At 42.7% G+C, this 22101-nt stretch overlaps 1 protein-coding gene across 7 annotated transcripts in view; it reads right to left on the bottom strand.

The window, feature by feature from the left end:
• Nucleotides 1-22101, bottom strand: part of STRBP (spermatid perinuclear RNA binding protein) — a 154233-nt gene that overhangs the window by 16970 nt on the left and 115162 nt on the right. For all 7 annotated transcript variants that reach the window (XR_010729042.1, XM_066256274.1, XM_066256273.1 and 4 more), the window contains 7 exons: nt 20023-20115; nt 19458-19657; nt 11962-12120; nt 8848-8982; nt 8178-8318; nt 5095-5218; nt 305-349 (listed from right to left, as the gene is read on the bottom strand). Coding sequence is in view for 6 of the 7 variants with exons in the window: in XM_066256274.1 (XP_066112371.1) it covers nt 305-349; nt 5095-5218; nt 8178-8318; nt 8848-8982; nt 11962-12120; nt 19458-19657; nt 20023-20115 (897 nt within the window). In the remaining variant the exon portion in view is untranslated. The remainder of the gene's footprint in view (nt 1-304; nt 350-5094; nt 5219-8177; nt 8319-8847; nt 8983-11961; nt 12121-19457; nt 19658-20022; nt 20116-22101) is intronic.

The raw sequence follows: 22101 nt of genomic DNA, 5'->3' as shown, positions 1-22101 counted from the left end.
TTTGAATGGAGTATAATAAGTTGGCTGTAAGAAAAACTACTTAAAATACTTAATTTCAGTATGGTCAGAAACAGGCAATTAGAACAAGCAGACCTTCAATCAGGCAAAGCGGAGAGAAGAGCAACTCCAACCAAACCGAGAACCACAAGGTTGTGGCATTTTCAAAGGGAATTTAAGTTGGGTCACTAGAATGAACAGGTCTGAGATCCTCCAATTCATTTAAAGACACTCTAGATACAAACTGTGCCTGGGACTGCTGTGACAGAGTCGCTAACAGGAGAAACCGGTAAGATGGTGTACATACCATAGGCAGGGGCAGCTGTGCTGTAACCATATGGTGTTCCATAGCCTAGTGCAAAGAAGAAGAGATCACATCAGTCCGGGACGCAGGGCAGCTGGTACTGGCGCAATTCACAATGACCACTGGGCCAGGCCCCATGGGCCCTGAGGAGGTCTTCCAGATGCTGGAAGAATGAGAGCCATTCCCAGAACAGCTCGAGCCAACCGATCCTGTCGGTCCTGCTCAGAGTGGTGGTGTTCTGCATGGTCCACAGGCTCCCGGCCAAGCAGAACATCCTGTCTCCCTCTCACCACGCTGGCCATGCTACAGAATTATCGACCCCTGTGTGCCCCCACTAGAGTGGCAGAGATACTCTGCATCACCTAAATCTAGCAAAATGTCTGGCATAGAGTAACCACTGGCTAAATACAATTTGTTGAACAAAGGAATTCTCAGAACCACCCAAATAGCTAATTTCTCAAAGCTGGAAAAGACAACTTTCCAAGTCTCTCGTCAGAAAGCAGTGACAGAGCAGGCTGAAGCCTCCAGTGCCATCAGAGAGGACACCTAGATCAGGTGTGGGCTCCAGGGCAAGAGCAGCTTTCTGACATCTGAGTTCCTGGCCCCAGTGTGGGGTCTCTCAGTCAACACTGATAGAAATGACATCAGCATCCGGTGCCTATGAAAAAGGGCTCCTATTGTCAATAAAAACAAATACAAAGAACACAGAATTCTGAACCAGTTAGTTCTGGCACAAGTTTCTTCTATGGCCTTAGACACATCATTTATCAGTTGACATTTTCTCATCTGTAAAATGGAAAACCTTCCAAGGTACTTTATAGGTTGTAAGGATTCAAAATGCTATTATTAATAAAAGCTACAATCTTTAACCTTTCAGGAGAACAGCTTTAAAACATATCAATACTAAATCACTTGGGTAAATTTCTAACAGACACTAGAACAAGGGCACCAGTCTACATGGGCACATCACACGGGATCCACAACCCAGCAAGCTCTCTCGCATTACACAGCCCCTTTGCTTATATCATTTCCCCTGCTCAGAATTTTTTCCCTCCTCTAACTGAACAACTAGCTCATGATTTAGATCAGGACCAAATGCCACCTCCTCTGTGAAGTCTCCCAAGCTTGCTGGTTACTCCTTTGCCCACTCACCTTACAGCTTGCATCACATTGCATGGTGTTTATTCAAGTGTCTGTCCCTACCCTATCTGAACCCAAGCATGTATGAGGGCCGACAACAGGTTCTGGTCATCTTTGAAGGCCCAGACCAATCTCTGGTTGAGACAAAACACTCAAGTGCATGCTGAATAAGTAAACTGCTTTTAGGGACTAATTGAAATATTTCCTGAGAGATGAAGTTTTTTCACATTTTTGTGTATACTTAAGTCATATAAAACTGAGTGTAGTACAACTTAGTCTCAATGTTTCTTTTAGTATTTGATGCTCAGAAGTATATTTCAAGAGGACACAATGAGCTAAGATAAGCTGTAGGAACAGTATCAGAGAGCAAAAGAGAAATCAATGGTTAAAGAGTACTTGGGGCCCTGGCCGGTTGGCTCAGTGGTAGAGCGCTGGCCTGGCGTGCGGGGGACCCGGGTTCGATTACCGGCCAGGGCACATAGGAGAAGCGCCCATTTGCTTCTCCACCCCCACCCCCTCCTTCCTCTCTGTCTCTCTCTTCCCCTCCCGTAGCCGAGGCTCCATTGGAGCAAAAATGGCCCAGGCGCTGGGGATGGCTCCTTGGCCTCTGCCCCAGGCGCTAGAGTGGCTCTGGTCGCGGCAGAGCGATGCTCTGGAGGGGCAGAGCATCGCCCCCTGGTGGGCAGAGCTTCGCCCCTGGTGGGCGTGCCAGGTGGATCCCGGTCGGGCGCATGCGGGAGTCTGTCTGTCTCTCCCCGTTTCCAGCTTCAGAAAAATACAAAAAAAAAAAAAAGAGTACTTGGTACATCAAACCCAGGAAAGGGTGTCTCAGTAGCTAAAGCTACAGTTTCAAGAGTTTTACCCAAACCTCCTTGGAGATGAAACTCAATTACTTGGCCGCCACCAAGCAGGCCACTGGGGCTCTAATCCTGACTTCACATCTCAGGAACAAGACGGCTTTGAATTGCACCTGTTACTTAACCTCTCTGAACCTCACAGACTTCTGCAGTAACTGAGCGTTGGCAGGGAAATGCAGTTAAATAATATAATATATGTAAAAATACTTAACTATAGTCTCTGCTGTACAGAATATACTCCACAAATGGCATGTAACCTATTCACAATCTAAAATGACCTCATCTGAATCTTCTCTAGGCGATAAAGAACATCTTGAAGAGCTTCAGGAGACAGGCCTCTCACAGAGGTCAATGTGATGACATGAGAGAGAAGCCTCTACGGAGCAGGTGAGCCTGGCGACAAGCACACACAGGACTCCTGTCACTACTGCTGCCACTGGACGATGGCTGCTACCACTCAAGCAGGAGAGAGACGTCCCACAGTGAAGCAACCACAGACACAGCCGGATGAAGCCCCAGGAGAACATGTAATCAAAGGCAAGAGAGCTCGATAACTTGCCCATTGTTGTGAAATGAAAGCTGCTGCTAGTAAACAATGCATTAAATAAGGCAGAACAATGATTAGACTTCAGGAGAGACAGTGAGATGCACAGAGCATGCCTTCATTGGAATACAGACCGTATCAAACTCTAGCCTTGCCCCACACCCCCTTTGTGTCCTCACTCCTGAAATGGCACAATCGTCCAATCTAATTCCTCCAGCTCCAGCTTCTGGGCTTATCCTTGAAACATCATTCTGTCATTCTTCATATTAAATACATCAATCCTGCTTCTAAAGGACGTCCTTCCTCCTACTGGAGACACCTGCACTGCTCCTTGCCTGGGCTACTGGTTTACAAAAACCTTGTCTTGTCTTGTCACGTCCACTCCTGTTCCTGCAATCTGTTCTTCACACTGTAGGGTGATCTTGAAAACCAAGTCTGATCCTGTCACTTCTCAGAATCCTTCACGACATTGCCCTGCACTTAGGATTCTAAGACCAAACTCCAAACCACAGCTTCCAGGACCAGGACTGGGCGTCCAGCGTTAGCAGTCACTCCCGTCCCGCCCCACCTAGTCACTTCCATGTGACAGTCTGGCCTCCTGAATCTTCAGATGAGCCCAGTCCCTACCACCAGCACCGCCAGGGCTCTGCACACACGCTCCCCTCTCCACGCCTCTCCTCCCCTCACACTTCCCGAGTGACTCCTACTCCTTCTTCAAAGCTTGGTTACTTCTTCAGGGAAGCCTTCAGGGACCCAACAGACTAGCTCAGGTGTCTCTGTTACATCCTCCTACCGCATCATGGCCTTCCCCTTCACCGTCACCTTCTCTGTCTAGAATGCAATTGATTAGCATGTGTCACCTTTTGAGCAGAACCCACATCAGGTGTGTGAAAAAGCAGGCACACAATATCTGAATGAACGGGTCTATTACTAATAATGACACGTCTAGGAGTTAGGTCCCTACTGAGATCAACTTCTAGAAGTATAATTACACACTCACATCATCTACAGAACTTCCCAGTCTATTCTAATTCTTTCTTAGAGAAAAAGCAATAATCTAACTAAACTTCTTAGGTGTGTTACATAAAAAACAATGACTAGATAAAACCCAATCTTTATAACAATGTCGTCTTGATCGACAACTACCGATGGTTTACTTGTCAGGTTAAAAGTTCCATACTTTCGCCTGACCAGACGGTAACGCAGTGGATAGAGCGTTGGAGTGGGATGTGGAGGACCCAGGTTCGAGACCCCGAGGTCACCAGCTTGAGCACGGGCTCATCTGGTTTGAGCAAAGCTCACCAGCTTGGACCCAAGGTCGCTGGCTCGAGCAAGGGGTTACTCGGTCTGCTGCAGCCCCACAGTCAAGGCACTTATGAGAAAGCAATCAATGAACTAAGGTGTCGCAACGAAAAACTGATGATTGATGCTTCTCATCTCTCCGTTCCTGTCTGTCTGTCCCTACCTGTCCCTCTCTCTGACTCTCTGTCTCGGTAAAAAAAAAAAAAAAAAGTTCCATACTTTCAACATTGCAGAGAACTGAATTGTACTGAGACAAAAGGGTTAGGACAGAAGGCACGTTCTCCTGTCTCCCTCACGCCACGTGGGGAAACGGAAGGGAGAGCACCTGGAACTGCAAACATGTCCACATTTACTCTTTGCTTGGCCTTACCGCCCTACACCTGAGTTTCCTCATCTGGAAAATGGAAACAATTTCTTGTGAAGAAACACTGAAGATGAGAAACAATCAGAAATCAGCAATAGGCGAGTCTGGTGTAGAGTGCTGGGGTAAGTCAGTTCCCTGCTCTCCTTCTGTACTTCTGTAGCCTGTGATGGTTCCACAGGCGAGCTAAGGACACACTAATGATGGCCGGGCTTCACCACAGTTAAGCATCATCCTAGCAGCCATTCCTCTATCCTGCATCACCCGACCTATCTTCTCGGTCTCCTGTGAACACACTCTGCTCCTCCATCTGTGGAGTATCTTTCAACTTCCTCATCGTCAAAATATGTCCCCTCAACCAAGTGCAGCCTTCCTCACCCATCAGGTCCCTCCAGGGAGCCTCTAGCCACTCGGCAGACCCCTGCAAGAGCCGCGGCATTCTGCAGACTCTCTCCTTCCTGATTCTGCGCACGCCGCCCACCCCGTGTTGTTCCCTGAGCCTGTGTCTAGCCCTGGAAAACAAAAGAGACGCTGGTCTCCAGACCTGGGCCCAGAAAAAGAGGTGGATCTCCAATGGACGGTACTATACCTGGAGCTATGTAGCCAGGAGTAGTTGTGGCCCCAACAAAAGCTCCCCTCGTGAGCGTTCCTCTTCCTCTGCCCCGAACGGCTTGGACTGCTGCAGACACAGCTGTATTCACAATACCCTTTGCCTGTGAAACATAACACATTTTCATTACTAAGAGGAATATGGGCTATTATCCCATCATCTCTGCACTGTACCACCTCCTAAGAAAAAGAGCCAGCAGATGTGACAGCGAGTCCTCTATGACCCTTACACTGCCCTTCGTCACCTGTGAAATGAAACTGACGCCCACCTCACAGAGCTGTTCTGGAGACTGTGCTGAGCACAAATGACTTCTTTTCACTGGAGGGTTACCCAAAAAGAGTTCATTTGCTACATACAAATTTCAGTATCAAAGTACAGCCCAAGTCAGTTTAGGTCTGACTAAAGTAATTACAGACCCTTGATACCCAGGCTCTAAGTCCATTGAATTTTCTGCCCACAGACAAAATACTGCCAACAACAAACCACCTAGAATAAGCTGAGACCTTGAACAAGGCTTTTTAAAAAGACAGGAAGACCAAACACGTACCAGGTCTGCTCTAAGTTACTAGGACCTCAGGAAGATCATGTGATCTCCGAGTCTGTTTCTTCACTCTGGTGGTTGGCGGGAGGGCTGGGGGGTGGGGGTGGCAGTGTGTGTTTCATTCAAATACCAACTCTAAAGTCTCTTCTTGCTCTAAAACGCCATGGAGTTGGGTAAAGCCCCCTAATCTCTCTCTAGGGGATCTCCCAGTAATTGTAAAATGAGGATAATGATACTCGTTGTTTTCCTTGCTTCAGAGTACAAAGAGCAGCTTAGATATAAAACTGAAAAGTCATCCTGGTAAGTCAAGAAGTAACAGTACACAGGATTGCTAAAACATCCCTTTCCAAAAACTAAAATTTTAAGAAAATCAGAAGATATCTAGTTTTATATTAAATATTAGACTTACTTTTTTTTTTTTTTTACTTTTCTGAAGCTGGAAACGGGGAGGCAGTCAGACAGACTCCCGCATGCGCCCGACCGGGATCCACCCAGCACGCCCACCAGGGGGCGACGCTCTGCCCATCTGAGGCATTGCTCTGTTGCAACCAGAGCCATTCTAGCGCCTGAGGCAGAGGCCATAGAGCCATCCTCAGCGCCCAGGCCATCTTTTGCTCCAATGGAGCTTTGGCTACGGGAGGGGAAGAGAGAGACAGAGAGGAAGGAGAGGGGGAGGGGTGGAGAAGCAGATGGGCACTTCTGTGTGCCCTGGCCGGGAATCGAACCCGGGACTTCCGCACGCCAGGCCAACGCTCTACCACTGAGCCAACCGGCCAGGGCCTATACTTACTTTTTAATAAAAAGATGCAACAAGAACTCAAGCTAGAAACTGCTAATATGGCTGACTGTGAACTGGGTGAAGGGAAGGCGGATGGCCGCCAGGCGCGCCGACAGTCCACCGCCTCCCAGACACGGCAGCAGCCAGCACACCCCCGCCTCACGTGGAAACCCCAGTGCCCCGCCCCTCCTGGGCCAGCCTGGGGACTGCTGGGACGGCTGGGCAGATGATGGCTGCAAGGCCAAACGCACCCTGCACAGAGCACTGCCATTTTCCTTTCTGGCTGAAAGAAATCCAACTCACACATCCAAAACAGACTTCTTGGCAGGCAAGCACACTGAACACAGGAGTCTGAGTTTCTAAGATGGAACATTTCTAAAAATGAGTGAACATCAAGCAGACATTTTTTTAAACACAGCTTAATCAAAAGTAGTCAGGAAGCAACAATCTGGCGGGAGCCAAGTGACTTCACACAAATCAAACTTGCTCCTTCTAGATCCAAACTTAACTACCTATTAAGTCTCAGCATGAGGCTTCTCAAACACCGAAATGAGCTGACCAATTACAAAATGCACCCCATAAGAAAAGCACACCAAAATAAGGCAACAATTATCTTTCTACTAATTTAGAACATATTTTAGAGGATTTAGGAAAAGAAAATCCACTTATTCTCTCTGCACATCTTTCTCTGCAATTTAAACTATTTTTATTTCATCTCAGTAAAGCTCATTTCACTTGTTTATCTTTTGAATCAAAAAATGTAAGCAGTGTTTATTATAGTAAATAAAAGGGGTGGAACATAAAACAAGTCTCTAAGACAGGTATGATATACAACAGCAGAATGGCCAGGGCTTTGGAAGGAGCAGCTGGCTTCACAGGGAACTGCTACCATCAATAAGCTACGTTACTACACAGCGTCTTAATTTCTGCGGCCGCTTCCTTACCAATAAAATGAGGTCAATTCTACCCTCCGATAGCATATGTGAAAGAAACTGTTTAACACATAAAAATAATGTAAGCTTTCTTCTATTGGTCATTTAGTCTGTTTTTAATTGCTTTCTTTCTATCACATAATATATTTAGACATTATTACACAAGTACTCTTCATAAAGAGAATGTGTCATATTTATCTTTTTCCCTCACAATCATGCACATGGTATATGTCTAGAAAATATTTTTAAATGCATAAAACACTGGTTAGAAAAAACCTGTTATGCAAAAGCCGGAATCAGGAGGCATCTTTTCCAGACTTGCTGCCATCCAGGCCCTTAGCAGCACTGACATTCCCAACCAACAGAAGGAACACAGGGTCAAGTTCTACAGTGCCCCCCCCAAGAGAAAACCCAAAATAAATAGGGCAGAAGTTCAAAACCGAGAAGAAACAGAGAACATGTGCAGACAGGAAAGCAAGCCCATGTGCTCAGGCAGCTCCCGGCACCAGACATGCCGACACCTCGCTCAAGTCCGAATCGCTCAGCACGCCACCTCATAAGCTGTGCCCCAACCCCTCAATTCATGACAACAGCCTCTTTTTAACTTATAATTTGCCTAGAACAACTACACAGCAGCGAACCACTGACACACTTATATTGTTAATGACCTAACTTAAAGAAAGAAAAGATTGCTACATTGAAGGAAAACATAATTTCAGAAAAAGTTAAACTGGCATAAAAGCAGATAAGGAAACTTAATTCTGACAGTATTTTTCAATGACATTATAAAAGTTTAATGTGCAACTCATACCTGAGGGATAATCTTCTTTTTCTTGTTATTTGCTGCATTGGGTCCAGAAAAGAGCTTCTCCAGAGCAGCTAACGCTGCACTTGCCTTTGCCACTTTCTTATTTGGACCTGCACCTCTGAACTTCTGTCCATCTACTTCTACCTAAAACCCAGAACAACGCTCTCAGTTACCCATGCATTCCTCTCAGCAGGTTAATTCAAATGGATCATTCCCCAGAAAATATCCAAAGTCAAACAGTGCTGCAAGAACGGACTCTGGCCTGTCTGGTGGTGGTGCAGTGGATAGCACATCGACCTAGAACACTGAGGTCCCAGGTTCGAAACCCCAAGGTCACCGGCTTGAGTGTGGGCTATCTGGCTTGAGTGCCAGCTCACCAGCTTTAGCATGGGATCATCAACATACCCCCAAGTTTGCTGTCTTGAAGCCCAAGGTCATTGGCTTAAGCAAGGGGGTCATGCTCAGCTTGAGCCCCCCAGTCAAGGCACATATGCAAAGTAATCAATGAACAACTAAAGTGCCGCAACTACGAGTTGATGTTTCTCATCTATTCCCCTTACTATCTCTCTGGGAAAAAAAATTTTGACTCTGTCTAAAGCTATTTTGCATATAAGCTCAGGATATCCTATGTCTCTGAGGGGAAACTAAGGCTGCCTTGTACCCAGGTACACACCTCCATTACAAAGCGTTTGTCATGGCTTCCACCAGTCTCCGAGATGAGCTCATACTTAAGACCTCTTCTTTTTTCATTGAGCTCCATTACAGGATTTTTGCCGCTTGCTGTGAGAATAGGGCCCTGAGTTCTGACCTAAAAGAAAGTTCAAATAGGTAAGATTTCAAATATTAAATTTCTTGTTAATACAATTAAATTATGTCTGCTGATAAAGAAGCTCAAAAACTGTAGTTTAAAGCATTTAGGGACTGGGATGCACGATCACCTCCATACACAAGTGACGAGGTATCTCTAAAGCTATGGAAACTCTCCCAGCAATAAGCATCACGGTCAGTCGTGTGGCCGGTCTGCCTGTGAAGCAGGCAGCCCAACAATTGGCATTCAAGAGGAACACAGTCCTGCCAGTTCATGGGGCTGCAGGGTCTTATCTGTGCTGTCCATGATGGAAGAGCAGAACCTAAATGACTTCCAAAGTGGACAGGACGGCTGAGATTCACATGACGCCTAGGCATTCACTGTTTTTCTTCATCGTTAGGGTTAGAAAAAAATAACTCAATTTAGGAGGTGGGAAGAAAATGTCCCTTAACACTTAAAAATAACAGTAAAAGTAGTCTTTTCCTGTTCTCAAGGAGCCAGAGCATAGTCAGAGGGACACACATAACCACTGTCAAACAATGTATCATACATTATGAAACAGATGTAAGTTATGGAAACACAAAAGACAGAATCACTTTCTAGGGCCATCAGGATAGTTTTCCTAAAGCGACAACGTGAATCCACCCATGAAAGGGAAGTGCCAGGCCATCAACAACGGAGGAGAACATTCTGTACAGAGTAGAAGGAAGTTCAGTTGAGCTGACTGAAGGGCTCAGGAGAGTAAGGCAGAACCTGATGGGAACCACACCTGAGGAAGCCAAAGGACCCTGTCCCAGGCAAGCGGGCTTTGTCTTCACCATGGACAGCGGGGAGCCACTGAAAAGACTTACTCTGGGAAAGCTCAAAGTTAGATTTGTGTTGTAGAAAATCAGGAGTGGTAGAAAGAACCAACTTGAAGAAGGTTAAGGGTAGAGGGAAGAAAAGTAATTCATGTAAGAATGTGAAGGTACAAATGAAGAGAGATGTTAGCATCAAAAACAGAACCACAAAATGAGACAACTATCATTTCGAGAAAGGAAAGACCAAATGACTGAGGACTCTTGAAGTCAGAGATCATATCTTTAATTCCACCACAGTAGTTGCTCACGAAATGCTCAACAGAGAAACAAATGCCCCAAAGCAGGACTGTGCCCAGAAGCCTGCGGGACAGCAGGTGCGCTCCGTGAGCACGCTGTGACAGGGCGGGGCGCCGACGCTGCGCAAGTGAAACATGGCAGGTGCGCTCCGTGAGCACGCTGTGACAGGGCGGGGCGCCGACGCTGCGCAAGTGAAACATGGCAGGTGCGCTCCGTGAGCACGCTGTGACAGGGCGGGGCGCCGACGCTGCGCAAGTGAAACACGGCACTACTTTGAAAGGCAAATTCAATAAACATTTCTGAGTCTTTTTAAATAAATATCACTTCTTCAAGAGTTTTTACAATCTACATTTTTAAAATGTCAAGGCAAATTTCCAGTCTCCAGCTTTAAAAGGTAATAAATAATTTTTGAAACTAGTCTATGGTAATCTCTCTGCTTTCCAAATCTGAAATCACTTTTATAAAAATGAGTCAAGACATCAAAATATTTGCATTTCTAATCAGTTACAAATACTCTAAATGAAGAATAGGGCTTTGTTCCCCCCACCATTATTACATCAACAGAAACAAAGCAATTATGTATTCACTCCCAACAGCTCCCAAGACTAGTGGCTGCTGTTAGTGCAGCCCACACTGCTCTCCCTTCCTAATTTCCTTCAAACTGAACAAACAGTCTGAGCCTCATAATTAATGCGCTCTTTCTCTTAGTATTTCTAACACTGCCAGCAAAACATCTCTCCCTGCCTGTGACTACCGCTTGTGAACGACTGGTCCTCTCAGAAGCCAGGCTCCGAGGCCTCTATCCTCCACATCACACAAAAAGTCGGGTGGTTTTCACAGTCCGCAGTCCCCATCGGGCCCCTCTGCACTGGCCACCTGGCACTCTCAGGCCTTTTCTTTCACAACTCCTTGGTCCTCGCTGTCCTCTGATCCAGAATGTCTTCTTTCCACCTCATCCCCAAGAAATCCTACTCATGGTCTAAAACCTTGTTCACATTTTACTCCCTTTGGTTTTACACGTCTGAAAGTCTCACAATCACTCCCTTGTAGAGTTTACATTATTCTATTCATTTTGCAATCATACAGCTTATCACATTCCAGAATAATTAGTTATAAACATGTCTTTTGCCCTTCTAGCCTGACGGCATCTTGAGGCTCTGGACACAATTTCTTCAGCAACTGGCAGTAAGCAGATACTAAAAGGGAGTTATAGTCTGGCAAAATTATAGTTCTTAGTAAATATTCACTCTTACAAATGACAAATTCTTATAAATGCTAATGTAAGCTCTTGCAGTTACTTGGAAGCCAATTTCCCTTATGTAGAATGCAATAAACAAGGGCTCCATAAATTTTCAAATATGCTGTGATTACTCAGTGCCTCGGTCCTGTCCCACTCTACCGTCTGCAGTGACAAGCTCCCAGGTCAGGACCGCCCCAAGTCTGAGGCACATACGTCAAGCTCTAAGCCTTACTCAGAGCCGGTCCAACTAGTGATGCCCCACTGTCCCCAGCTTACCACAAGCTTCAAATAATCCTAAATTTCCTCCACTAGGTCTTTTTTTCCCCTCTTCAATTATTGTTAATATACTTGTGAAATGCAGCTAGAGAGAAATGCTAGTTAGATATGTTGTACAGTACATAGTACATTTACAGATATTTTTAGTACTAAGTGAGAAAAAAGGATGTAAGACTGCATAGAAATGACTGCCCTCATAAAAATGACTATAGAAAAAAGGCTGGATGGAAATAAACCAAAATATTAATAATGGCTACCTCTGCAATATAGACATTGTATATGCTTTTGATTTTATTTACATTTTTCCATATACCTCAAATTCCCTACAATTAATACTATTTTCTAAGGAAAAATATATAAGCATACCTCTAAGGTACTGGAGGTTTCAGTTGTAGAATTTCCAGTATTATTGCTTGAGTTTGAAGACACTGTTTCATTTTTGCTTTCATTATCTGATTTTTCATCGGAACTCATACATTCAATATCTGCATCAAAGCCTGTCGGGTATCCCATTGCCTGCAATACCTGTACAAATTACACTAAGATTCAGTTTTATTCAAACACCAGAAACCACAGAGAACAGCTGAAATACTAAGAACAACAGTTTCAAATCCCCAACATTTGAATCCATGAAAAATACCTTGTAGAACAAGATAGTACCCAATCCACAAGTCCTTGCTCTTACCTACCAGGGTGTCACCACAGGAAATGGGAAAAGCCTCCTAAGAGTAATTACATTTAAAAGATGACAGAAATGCAAACCCAAGGTTGGTCCTGGTTTTTTTAATTTGAAGGAAAAAGGTATAAAAAATAAAAATAAGCAGAATAGCCAAGTTTAACCAGCGAGATGTTTGAAAAGTAAAATAGCACATTGCAAAAAGTACAATGGACTAGAACGGAAAAGATGCAAGGGTCTAATCCTATATTTCTCCTCTGGTCCTCGATTTTTCAATCTGCAAGACAGGAAGACTGACTGCTTGACCTCTGAATTCTATGATTTCATCCAGTAGGAGAAATCAGCACAGAAAAGCAATCAGGAAGTTTTCTTTACCTAGGCTGGAAGCCAATCTGCAGGCCAATTACAGAAAAACATCTGAAGCTTCTGTTACTATTGACCTCTTTGCTTTTACCTAAACCATAGTTGAAAGAAATGATTTGGTCTCTAGGTTTATTCTCTACGCCGAGTGAACCAGAAACAGTTTGAGGTTTGTGTTTCCATCCCTGCGCCTCACAAAACCCAGTCACTTATGACTTGGCTTCCTCCAGTGCCCATTCTTCCTACAGTTCATTCAGTGGCTGGCATCTCTCATCTTTTTCAAAATACGGTTTCAGAAGAGAGAGAATGCAAATGCAAACACGAACATAAGCAGGCATTCCTTTTAAAACCTCCCTCCAGATTACACTGCTTTTCAGCATACAAGAGAATATGTTACTAGCTTTTTTTTTTATATACAGAGAGAGATTGAGAGAGGGATAGTCAGGGACACACAGACAGGAACGGAGAGAGAAGAGAAGTATCAATCATCAGTTTTTCATTGCGACTCCTTAGTTGTTCATTGATTGCTTTGACCGTGGGTCTTCAGCAGACCGAATAACCCCTTGCTCAAGCCAGCGACCTTGTGTCCAAGCTGGGGAGCCTTGCTCAAACCAGATGAGCCCACGCTCAAGCTGGCGACATCGGGGTCTTGAACCTCGGTCCTCCACATCCCAGTCCAACACTTTATCCACTGCACTACTGCCTGGTCAGGCTGTTACTAGCATTTTTATAAACCTCTTTTAAACAGACTGATACTGCATTGACAGTTACTAATTTAAAGGTTTATACCAGAAAATGTAGATAGAGATAGTTTTCTAAAGATCCCTGTTATTTGTTTTAGCTTTTGACTAATGTTTTAAGTTTCTGGAATGTAAAAAGCACATCATATTCCTTTACAATCCCAGCTACACCTAACAGATGCCTCTCAAAAAACTGTCCTGAAAACTTATTAGAGGATGCCAGGGACTGCGGACCTAGGAATGTGATTCACTATAAGGGACAGGAGACAACCTTTTGGGTGACAGTATCTTATTTCTTCACCAAGGTGGCAGTTACACGATTATAAATATTTGCCAAAACCATATATGTAGAAATTATTTTACTGATTATAAATTATAGCTAAATAATGTTGGTTTCAAAAAGACCAAAAAAAAAAAAAAAAGAAGAAAGAAGGAAGAAAGGAGGAGGAAGAAAGAAGAAAGAAGGAGGAAGAAGAAAGAAGGAGGAAGAAGAAAGAAGGAGGAGGAAGAAGGAAGAAAGAAGGAGGAAGAAGGAAGAAGGAGGAGGAAAAGGGAGAGAGGGAGGGAGGGAGGGAAGGAGGGAGGGAGGGAAAGAAAAACCTGATAATCACACAAATGACAAGCTGGGCAGCCAGCATTTATAAACAATGTCATCTTTTATAAAGGACTATCAATATAAATAAAATAGCATTACTCTAAACAAAAAATGAGCATAAGAACTCTGTACCAACAGAACTTGAAATTAATTCACCCAATTCATACAGAAAACTTGGCATTCTGTTGAACACTTCAAATTATAATTTCCTGGCCCTGGCCGGTTGGCTCAGTGGTAGAGCGTCGGCCTGGCGTGCAGCAGTCCCGGGTTTGATTCCCGGCCAGGGCACACAGGAGAAGCGCCCATCTGCTTCTCCACCCCTCCCCCTCTCCTTCCTCTCTGTCTCTCTCTTCCCCTCCCGCAGCGAGGCTCCATTGGAGCAAAGATGGCCCTGGTGCTAGGGATGGCTCCTTGGCCTCTGCCCCAGGCGCTAGAGTGGCTCTGGTCGCGACAGAGCGACACCCCGGAGGGGCAGAGCATCGCCCCCTGGTGGGTGTGCCGGGTAGATCCCAGTCGGGCACATGCGGGAGTCTGTCTGACTGTCTATCCCCGTTTCCAGCTTCAGAAAAATACAATAAATAAATAAATAAATAGATAGATAGATAGATAGATAGATAGATAGATAGATAAATAAATAAATAAATTATAATTTCCTTGTATAAATTGAGAATAAAGCCAAGAACACTTTCTGACATCCCGAGTTCTAAAAGTGGTCTGGTAGTATTTCACACTAAGCACACTAATGTCGTTCAGTTATATCCTCATCGATGTTTTGTCAAGAAAACACCTTGTCCACTGAGCCCTGCACATTTGCTTTCCCTGGGTAATAGCATCCCCGAGAGGACATGAGTAGTCTGGAGCTAACGCTGGCTAACAAGACGCAAGTCCAAAGCCAAGAGTCACAAGGAGATTTGATTTATTCCAATAAAAACTAGAGACACACCAGTTTTCCCTAATTTAACAAAGACAGTTAAAATAGTCTCATGTAAATTATTTAGCGCTGCTGCTCTCTGCCCTTTCCTTATGTATCAAATTCATTTATTTATGTTATTTTAGTAACATTTCAATACATGGATAGTTTATATAGGTTGTATAGATTATATATAACTCAAGGGATACAGTATACTTACAATGCAGCTCAACTGACAAAAATTTCAAATTAAGTCATGTTCTATGAACACATTTTAAGATTAACTAGTTATATGTTATAAAAATAAAAACAAAAAAAAAAAGCTTAAGGAGTAACTGTAACCAAAGTTTGTTTCGAGTGAGAATTAAGGCCAAAAAACTGCTAGACCAAAGAAAAGTTGAGTTTCAAATGTCTAACAAACAAATCCAACCTAATAAACACATCGAATGAGCTGAAAATCATACGCTGATTCCTGGAAACAAGGTGACTGGGGAATCCAGTGTAGCCACGCCTTTTTTCTCCAGAAAGGGGGCTGAGACTGAGAAAGACTGCCCCTCAAAGACTAAGCCCAAGAATCAACAGAAAACACATAAGAACAATTCTACCCCATGGCTCTTCGCTCAAAACGAAGTCATATCCATGGCTTCTGTCTGATAGAGGTCTGATGACTCCAGAAAAGTCTCCAAAGAGCCTTTCCCTTTGTCCCCTTCTAACTGATCTTGTCCCCACAGTGAAGATTCTTTTCATGAACAATGGCTGACTCTGCCCCACGGGTGCCCTCTGGGAGGACTCTAAGAATGGAGAGGAAGGGAAGACTGCCCGGCACTTCAGGCCGGCCGGGGCTGGGCGGGCAGGCCCTGTGGGAGATACTCCTCCTGCTTTGCTTCAATTCTGTGGTGGGATTTGTCCCACAGCCACAGACCCACACCAAGCTCCTGAGGTAGAAACGCAAGGATTTTTATCAAGTGGGACCTACTTACACAAACATATGTGGGGCACAAACTTCTCTCAAACTCATACAGAGCCTTTAATGTGGTATAACCTTCTGGATGGCAATATGTGCCAGAAATCTCAATACATATCTAACGAATTAATGGATCATTCAAATGGGCATTCTTCTTGACATCGTAATTCTATCTCTAGAACAGTGGTCCCCAACCTTTTTTGGGCCACGGACTGGTTTAATGTCAGAAAATATTTTCACGGACCGGCCTTTAGGGTGGAACAAATAAGCGTATCACATGACCAAGACAAGTATCAAGAGTGAGTCTTAGCCGGATGTAACAGAGAGAATCTGGTCATTTTTAATAAATAAAACATCGTTCAGACTTAAATATAAATAAAATGGAAATAATGTAAGTTATTTATTCTTCCTCTGTGGACTGGTACCAAATGGCCCACGGACCGGTACCAGTCCATGGCCCAGAGGGTTGGGGACCACTGCTTTAGAATATATATTAAGGGATAATCAGACTCGTTCAAAAAGATGCAAAGCAATGAACTGGAAGCATCTAAATCTAAAAGGATTAGTGACACTGTGGTAGAATAATAATGAAATATTGGGCCATCAGTAAAAATGAGAACAATTTTGTGATAACTATAAAAAAACTCAATATTAGATGAACAAAGAAAACACAATACTATTTTAAGTGTATATTTTCTGGGTCCCATCATTCCTCACCTGAAACCCTTGGGGCAAAATTGTTTTGAGAATTTATACTTCTCAGCATTTAGAAAGCTACTACAATATCTTTACCATATATTTTCTAAATCTCCAGTGTTATCTCAGGTGCTACCTCATGTTTGGGCAAAGAAGAACAGTGTGTCCGTAAAGTCATGGTGCACTTTTGACCGGTCACAGGAAAGGAACAAAAGACGATAGAAATGTGAAATCTGCACCAAATAAAAGGAAAACACTCCCAGTTTCTGTAGGATGATGTGGCAGCATGTGCGCATGCGCAGATGATGACGTAACACCGTGTATACAGCGGAGCAGCCCACGGCCATGCCAGTTGAGATGTGGACGGTACAGAGAAAAGTTCAGTGTGTTCTGTGGCTCGCTAAATTCGAATCCGTGACCAAAGTGCAACGTGAATATCGGCGCATTTATAATGAAGCGCCACCACATAGGAATAACATTCCTCAGTGGGATAAGCAGTTGAAGGAAACCGGCAGTTTGGTGGAGAAACGCCATTCTGGTAGGCCATCAGTCAGTGACGAGTCTGTAGAGGCTATATGGGCTAGCTACCTAAGGAGCCCTAAAAAATCTGTGCATGAGCCCACATCGAACTGCACTGAATAGGTATGAAACTGGGAGAGTTTTCCTTTTATTTGGTGCAGATTTCACATTTCTATCATCTTATGTTGCTTTCTTGTGACCGGTCAAAAGTGCACCATGACTTTACGGACATACTGTATACATAAAATATTCACACTAAATAGAATAGTAAAGACTAAAAATAGCTATATATCAGTTCAGGTCAGGTTTTTCTATCAAGTGCGTTTGTATCACACTTAGAAGAGTACTTTTCATTTTCAGTGCTTTTTGGATTTTGAAATTGCAGGTTAAAAGGGGATTGGGTTGGAAAAATATGTACCAAAATATTAATGGTCATTATGAGAACAAAGAGCATCTAAATCAGTGGCAATGTGGTCCCTACCGCCCACTAGTGGGTGTTCCAGCTTTCATGGTGGGCGGTAGCGGAGCAACCAAAGTATAAATAAAAGGATAGATTTAACTATAGTAAGTTGTTTTATAAAGATTTATTCAGCCAAACAGTGAAAATCTGACATAAAGTACTGGTAAGTATTATTATTATATGCTTTAACTTGCTGTAACTCTGCTTTATAAATTTTATGAAGTAAAGTTACTTCCCTACTTTATAAATCACCATTACAGTGGAACCGGTGAGCGGTTAGAAAATTTTACTACTAACAGAGATAAAAAGGTTGACTACCCCTGATCTAAATCTCTTCATATTGTAAAATTTGCCACTCTACTAACTCACCCAAATTTTACTAAATTGCAACTTGCTATGAGGCCACTAGCTTATATTAATGGTTATTATAAAAGAAACAACCCAGAAACTGTGTCTCTGCATCGTAGGTGCCTTTAAAGGATATCATTGCTATCCCTTTTTCTGAAGACCTACCAAGGAGAATGCCCGCCTGACGTTTATACTAAAACTGTGACTCTCGTAATCAACTATCCACTCTTATGTCATAGACAGTGGACTGGTATTCCACACACTTTTTTGTGTCAGATGCAGATAACTCAGGTCTCTATCTGTGATTCATTCTCAGTACACATTATAGCTAAATTAACAAACTGTATTTTTAGCCTTATTCCTGGATTCACCTTTACCCTCATATCTGGTTTTCTCCTTCTGCCTCAGAATTCATACTATTTAATCACACCTGAAGTACCCCTTTATAAACAAGACAGAACATAAATAATGTTTTACATTTTTAAAGCTTATCTGTTTTATTTCTGCATTGTTCTTATTATTACCTGACATGTTTTTGTTTTGTTTTGTTTTTTACAGAGACAGACAGGAACGGAGAGAGACAAGAAGCATCAATCATCAGTTTCTCGCCACGGCACCTTAGCTGTTCATTGACTGCTCTCTCATATGTGCCTTGACCATGGGGCTACAGCAGACCAAGTAACCTCTTGCTCGAGCCAACAACCTTAGGTCCAAGCTGGTGAGCTTTTGCTCAAACCAGATGAGCCCGCGCTCAAGCCGGCGACCTCAGGGTCTTGAACCTGGGTCCTCCGCATCCCAGTCCGATGCTCTATCCACTGTGCCACCACCTGGTCAGGCCTGACATGTAATTTATTCATTGATACCTTTGTTCTCTGTCTCCCCATCCTCTCACACTAGAACACAGACTCCAGGGGGCAAAGACTATTCGCTGCTATGTCCGCAGATTCTAGGATCATGTCTGCATCTGCATTAATAACCCTTGCCAGATGAAATGGTCATGAGAACAGACCAATTATATACCTTATGCCCTACTGTCACATCACAGAGCTTTCCTTAAGTGGGAACTGATCTTCAGCCTACATGGTCCTTGACGTTTTCACATTTGTCTGCAAGAGCTGAAATGTACTCTTTAGAGAGATTCCAATATTTAGGAATTTTCTAGAAAGCTACATGAATGACTGACTTGCTCAATCCTGAAACCTTATTCCCTATGGAAATATTCTGAAATACAGAAAAGGCATCATGCACAAAGATAATGATCTAATTTGTTTATGACAAAAAACCTGCAAACAGCAAAATACCCAATGGCAGGGAAATAGTTACACAAAATTAGAAGTAAATAAGCCAACATTTATACAAATATTAATTATGTGTCTCAGAGATATGCAACAGACATTTTTATTTTACTTCCACATTTTCAAAATTTTGCATAACACATATTTTACAAACAAAAAAGAGTTTTGCGATCCAGAGATGACAAAATGCTTTACATTATTAAAGCCTTTAAAAGTTTTGTTAATTTACTCTAGGAAACTAAGCACCTTATGTACAACATGAAGTCACAAAGCACCTGTAGGTAAAAGACATACAGTACCTTCACTGCCACATGAAGTTTTGCTGTTTTCTTAGATGGTCCTGAGGCTTCGTATGTTGTACCATCCACATCTACAGACATTGTGAATACCGGGGCGTGGACAGGGCCAGACTGAGATAAGAGCTTATACTGAAGCCCAGGCCGGATCTGATTTAGCCGCATTAATGCATTCATAAGGTCTATTGCTTTACTATCCAGAACTGTTAAAGAAAGAAGAAATCAGAAATTAGACCATTTGCTTTCATCTATGCATTTGTAGGTTCCTAAACACATACAAATAAACTTCATAAAAAATTCTAAAATTACTTCAAGTATTATGCTAACATCACTGCAAAAGTAATCTGCACCACTATATCTACACAGTAATTCTAGCTTGGAAATACTAATGTATCCTAGCAATGAAGCTTGGAAACAAAAAATGTTTTTCAATCATCAATTTCTCAGTTAAAATCTATTCTAAAAACACCAATTCCAATCAATTAAATTATTCACTTCATAATTTTTATTTTCCTGAGACTATAAATCCTTTCCAGTTATTAGCTAGAATAATAAAGATTTTATATACTTTTCCTCAAGTTCCGTTTCATCTTCTTATTGGGATCTTTGTCGTCCCCTAGTCCATCTTCAAATGGCCTCTTCAGAGCTGAAGATCCAGCACCTAGAGAATGACAAGAGTCACCGCCAGTCAGAACAATAGTTCCGCTTCCTCCGCCGAACCTGCCTAATATGCTCAGGAAAGGAAACCTTACACACAACGCCCACAGCACTCTCCCACTGAACAATTAAATTACAATATTTACAACCCTGTTAACAGCAAAAACTTTTCCAGTAAATCTTTATAAAATAATTTAATATTATCCCTTTTTATAAATATTTGTTTTCCCATTCATTCACATACACAAATACAAATATCTATGCAAATATTCTCCTCTATTTGCATGAACAGAAAAAAGTTTAGAAAGATATATATCAAAATGTTAAAGGTAGTTATTTCTGGTACTATAATTTATTCTTACTTGGGTCTTTATATTTCTGTAATTTATTGTTTGTATAAAATTTTTCAGGTTCACACGTTAAATCTTAGGCTCTTGGAAATCTGATCATTTCTCACACAACAAAATATTCTTTTGTCTGCCTGTTCAAATCCTTAAGATTTTATTCACAGTTCATCTTTTCCATGCAGTTTTCTTCAGCTTTTCTCTCATCTCATTTTGCTCAAAGATTTTCTGTGGTATCAGAAATATAAAGTGTCCAATGTGGTGGTGTGTCATTGGCTATATATAGAGAGAGAAGTCTTGTGTTTCCTTAGTGTTCTATGAAGGTCAAAGATACTTTGTCCTTGTCTTAGATCTTTAAAACTAACACAAGACTTAGAAACAACATAATGGGCATGAAACAAAACTGAGCTGATACTATGAATTTCCTGGGTAAAGCAGCTAGTTCATAATGCTGTCAGGCATAAGGCTATGCTGTCCAAGTTCAAACCAATCAGAGGAAAAGAGGGGAGAGGAGGGGCGCGGAGGGGAGGGGAGGGGAGGGGGAGAAATGAGAAGCATTAACTTATAGTTGCAGCACTTTAGCTGTTCACTGATTACTTCTCATACATGACATGATGGGGGGCTCAGGCCGACCCAGTGACCCTTTGCTCAACCCAGTGACCTTGGGTTCAAGCCAGCAACCTTGGGCTCATGCCAGCGACCTGTGCTCAAACTGGTGAGCCTGTGCTTGAGCCGTATAAGCCCATGCTTGGGGTTTAGAATCTGGGATCTCAGTGTCCCAGGTTGACACTCTATCCACTGTGAAACCACCAGTCAGGAAACCTGTCCTAGTATTTCAAGGAACTTTGTGCCTTCAACTTAAAAAAGGTTGCTGGGTTTTTTCTAAAGCAAAGTTATGCTCAAGAGAGTTCCCACAAGATTTCCAGATACTTCTAATGAAACCCTATAATATCGACATTAACTACATATTCTCTGATCATCAAGGCTCACTGTCTCTTGGGGGAAACTGACTTCAGCATCTGCCTGAGTAAATGCTTACCACTCAGGTCAATATAGCTTGATGCTCTCTGCTAGAAAAAGCACTATCTGCTTCTATCTGCTTAGTGTTGAATTTCATCCGCATTACATAAAATTGAGTGTGCCAGTCTCCCAGAAAGCCATCTTTAAGAGATAAAAGTTCAAAGGGAACAAAGTCTACTCAATCATTCAACCACTCGTTAAATTACATTAAAAGCTGCTCCCTGATTGTGGGGAAATCACAAACTGGCTTAAAGGCACAGATCTAGTCCCTAAATCCTCCAGCTACATAGAGTTCCATGGATTAAGCTACATTTTCCCATCCCAGCCATTGTAACAGCTGTAAAATCCGGGGATAATCATAATAGTAATCTGGGGAGAGGGGAAATGGGCTTGTTTTACAAAACACAAGTAATTTTCAACCCCTATAATATGTAAAAATAAGAAGTAATCCTTTGAGAGGCAACAATTTTTAAAAATAACATGCGAGTGCTTTCCACCTGCCTGGCACTGTTCGTAACACTTTAGGTGCATTAACTAATTTAATAATCACCTTTGAAGCCTGTACTTTTATCATCTTCATTATAAAGTCATTCATGTATTCATTTAGCAACAAATATTAACTGAGC

This window comes from Saccopteryx bilineata, chromosome 2 (genome assembly GCF_036850765.1).
Source record: "Saccopteryx bilineata isolate mSacBil1 chromosome 2, mSacBil1_pri_phased_curated, whole genome shotgun sequence".
NCBI classification, from domain to species: Eukaryota; Metazoa; Chordata; class Mammalia; order Chiroptera; family Emballonuridae; genus Saccopteryx; species Saccopteryx bilineata.
The sequence above is the reverse complement of the archived record's forward strand: the minus strand, read 5'-3'. Positions and strand labels throughout refer to the sequence as shown.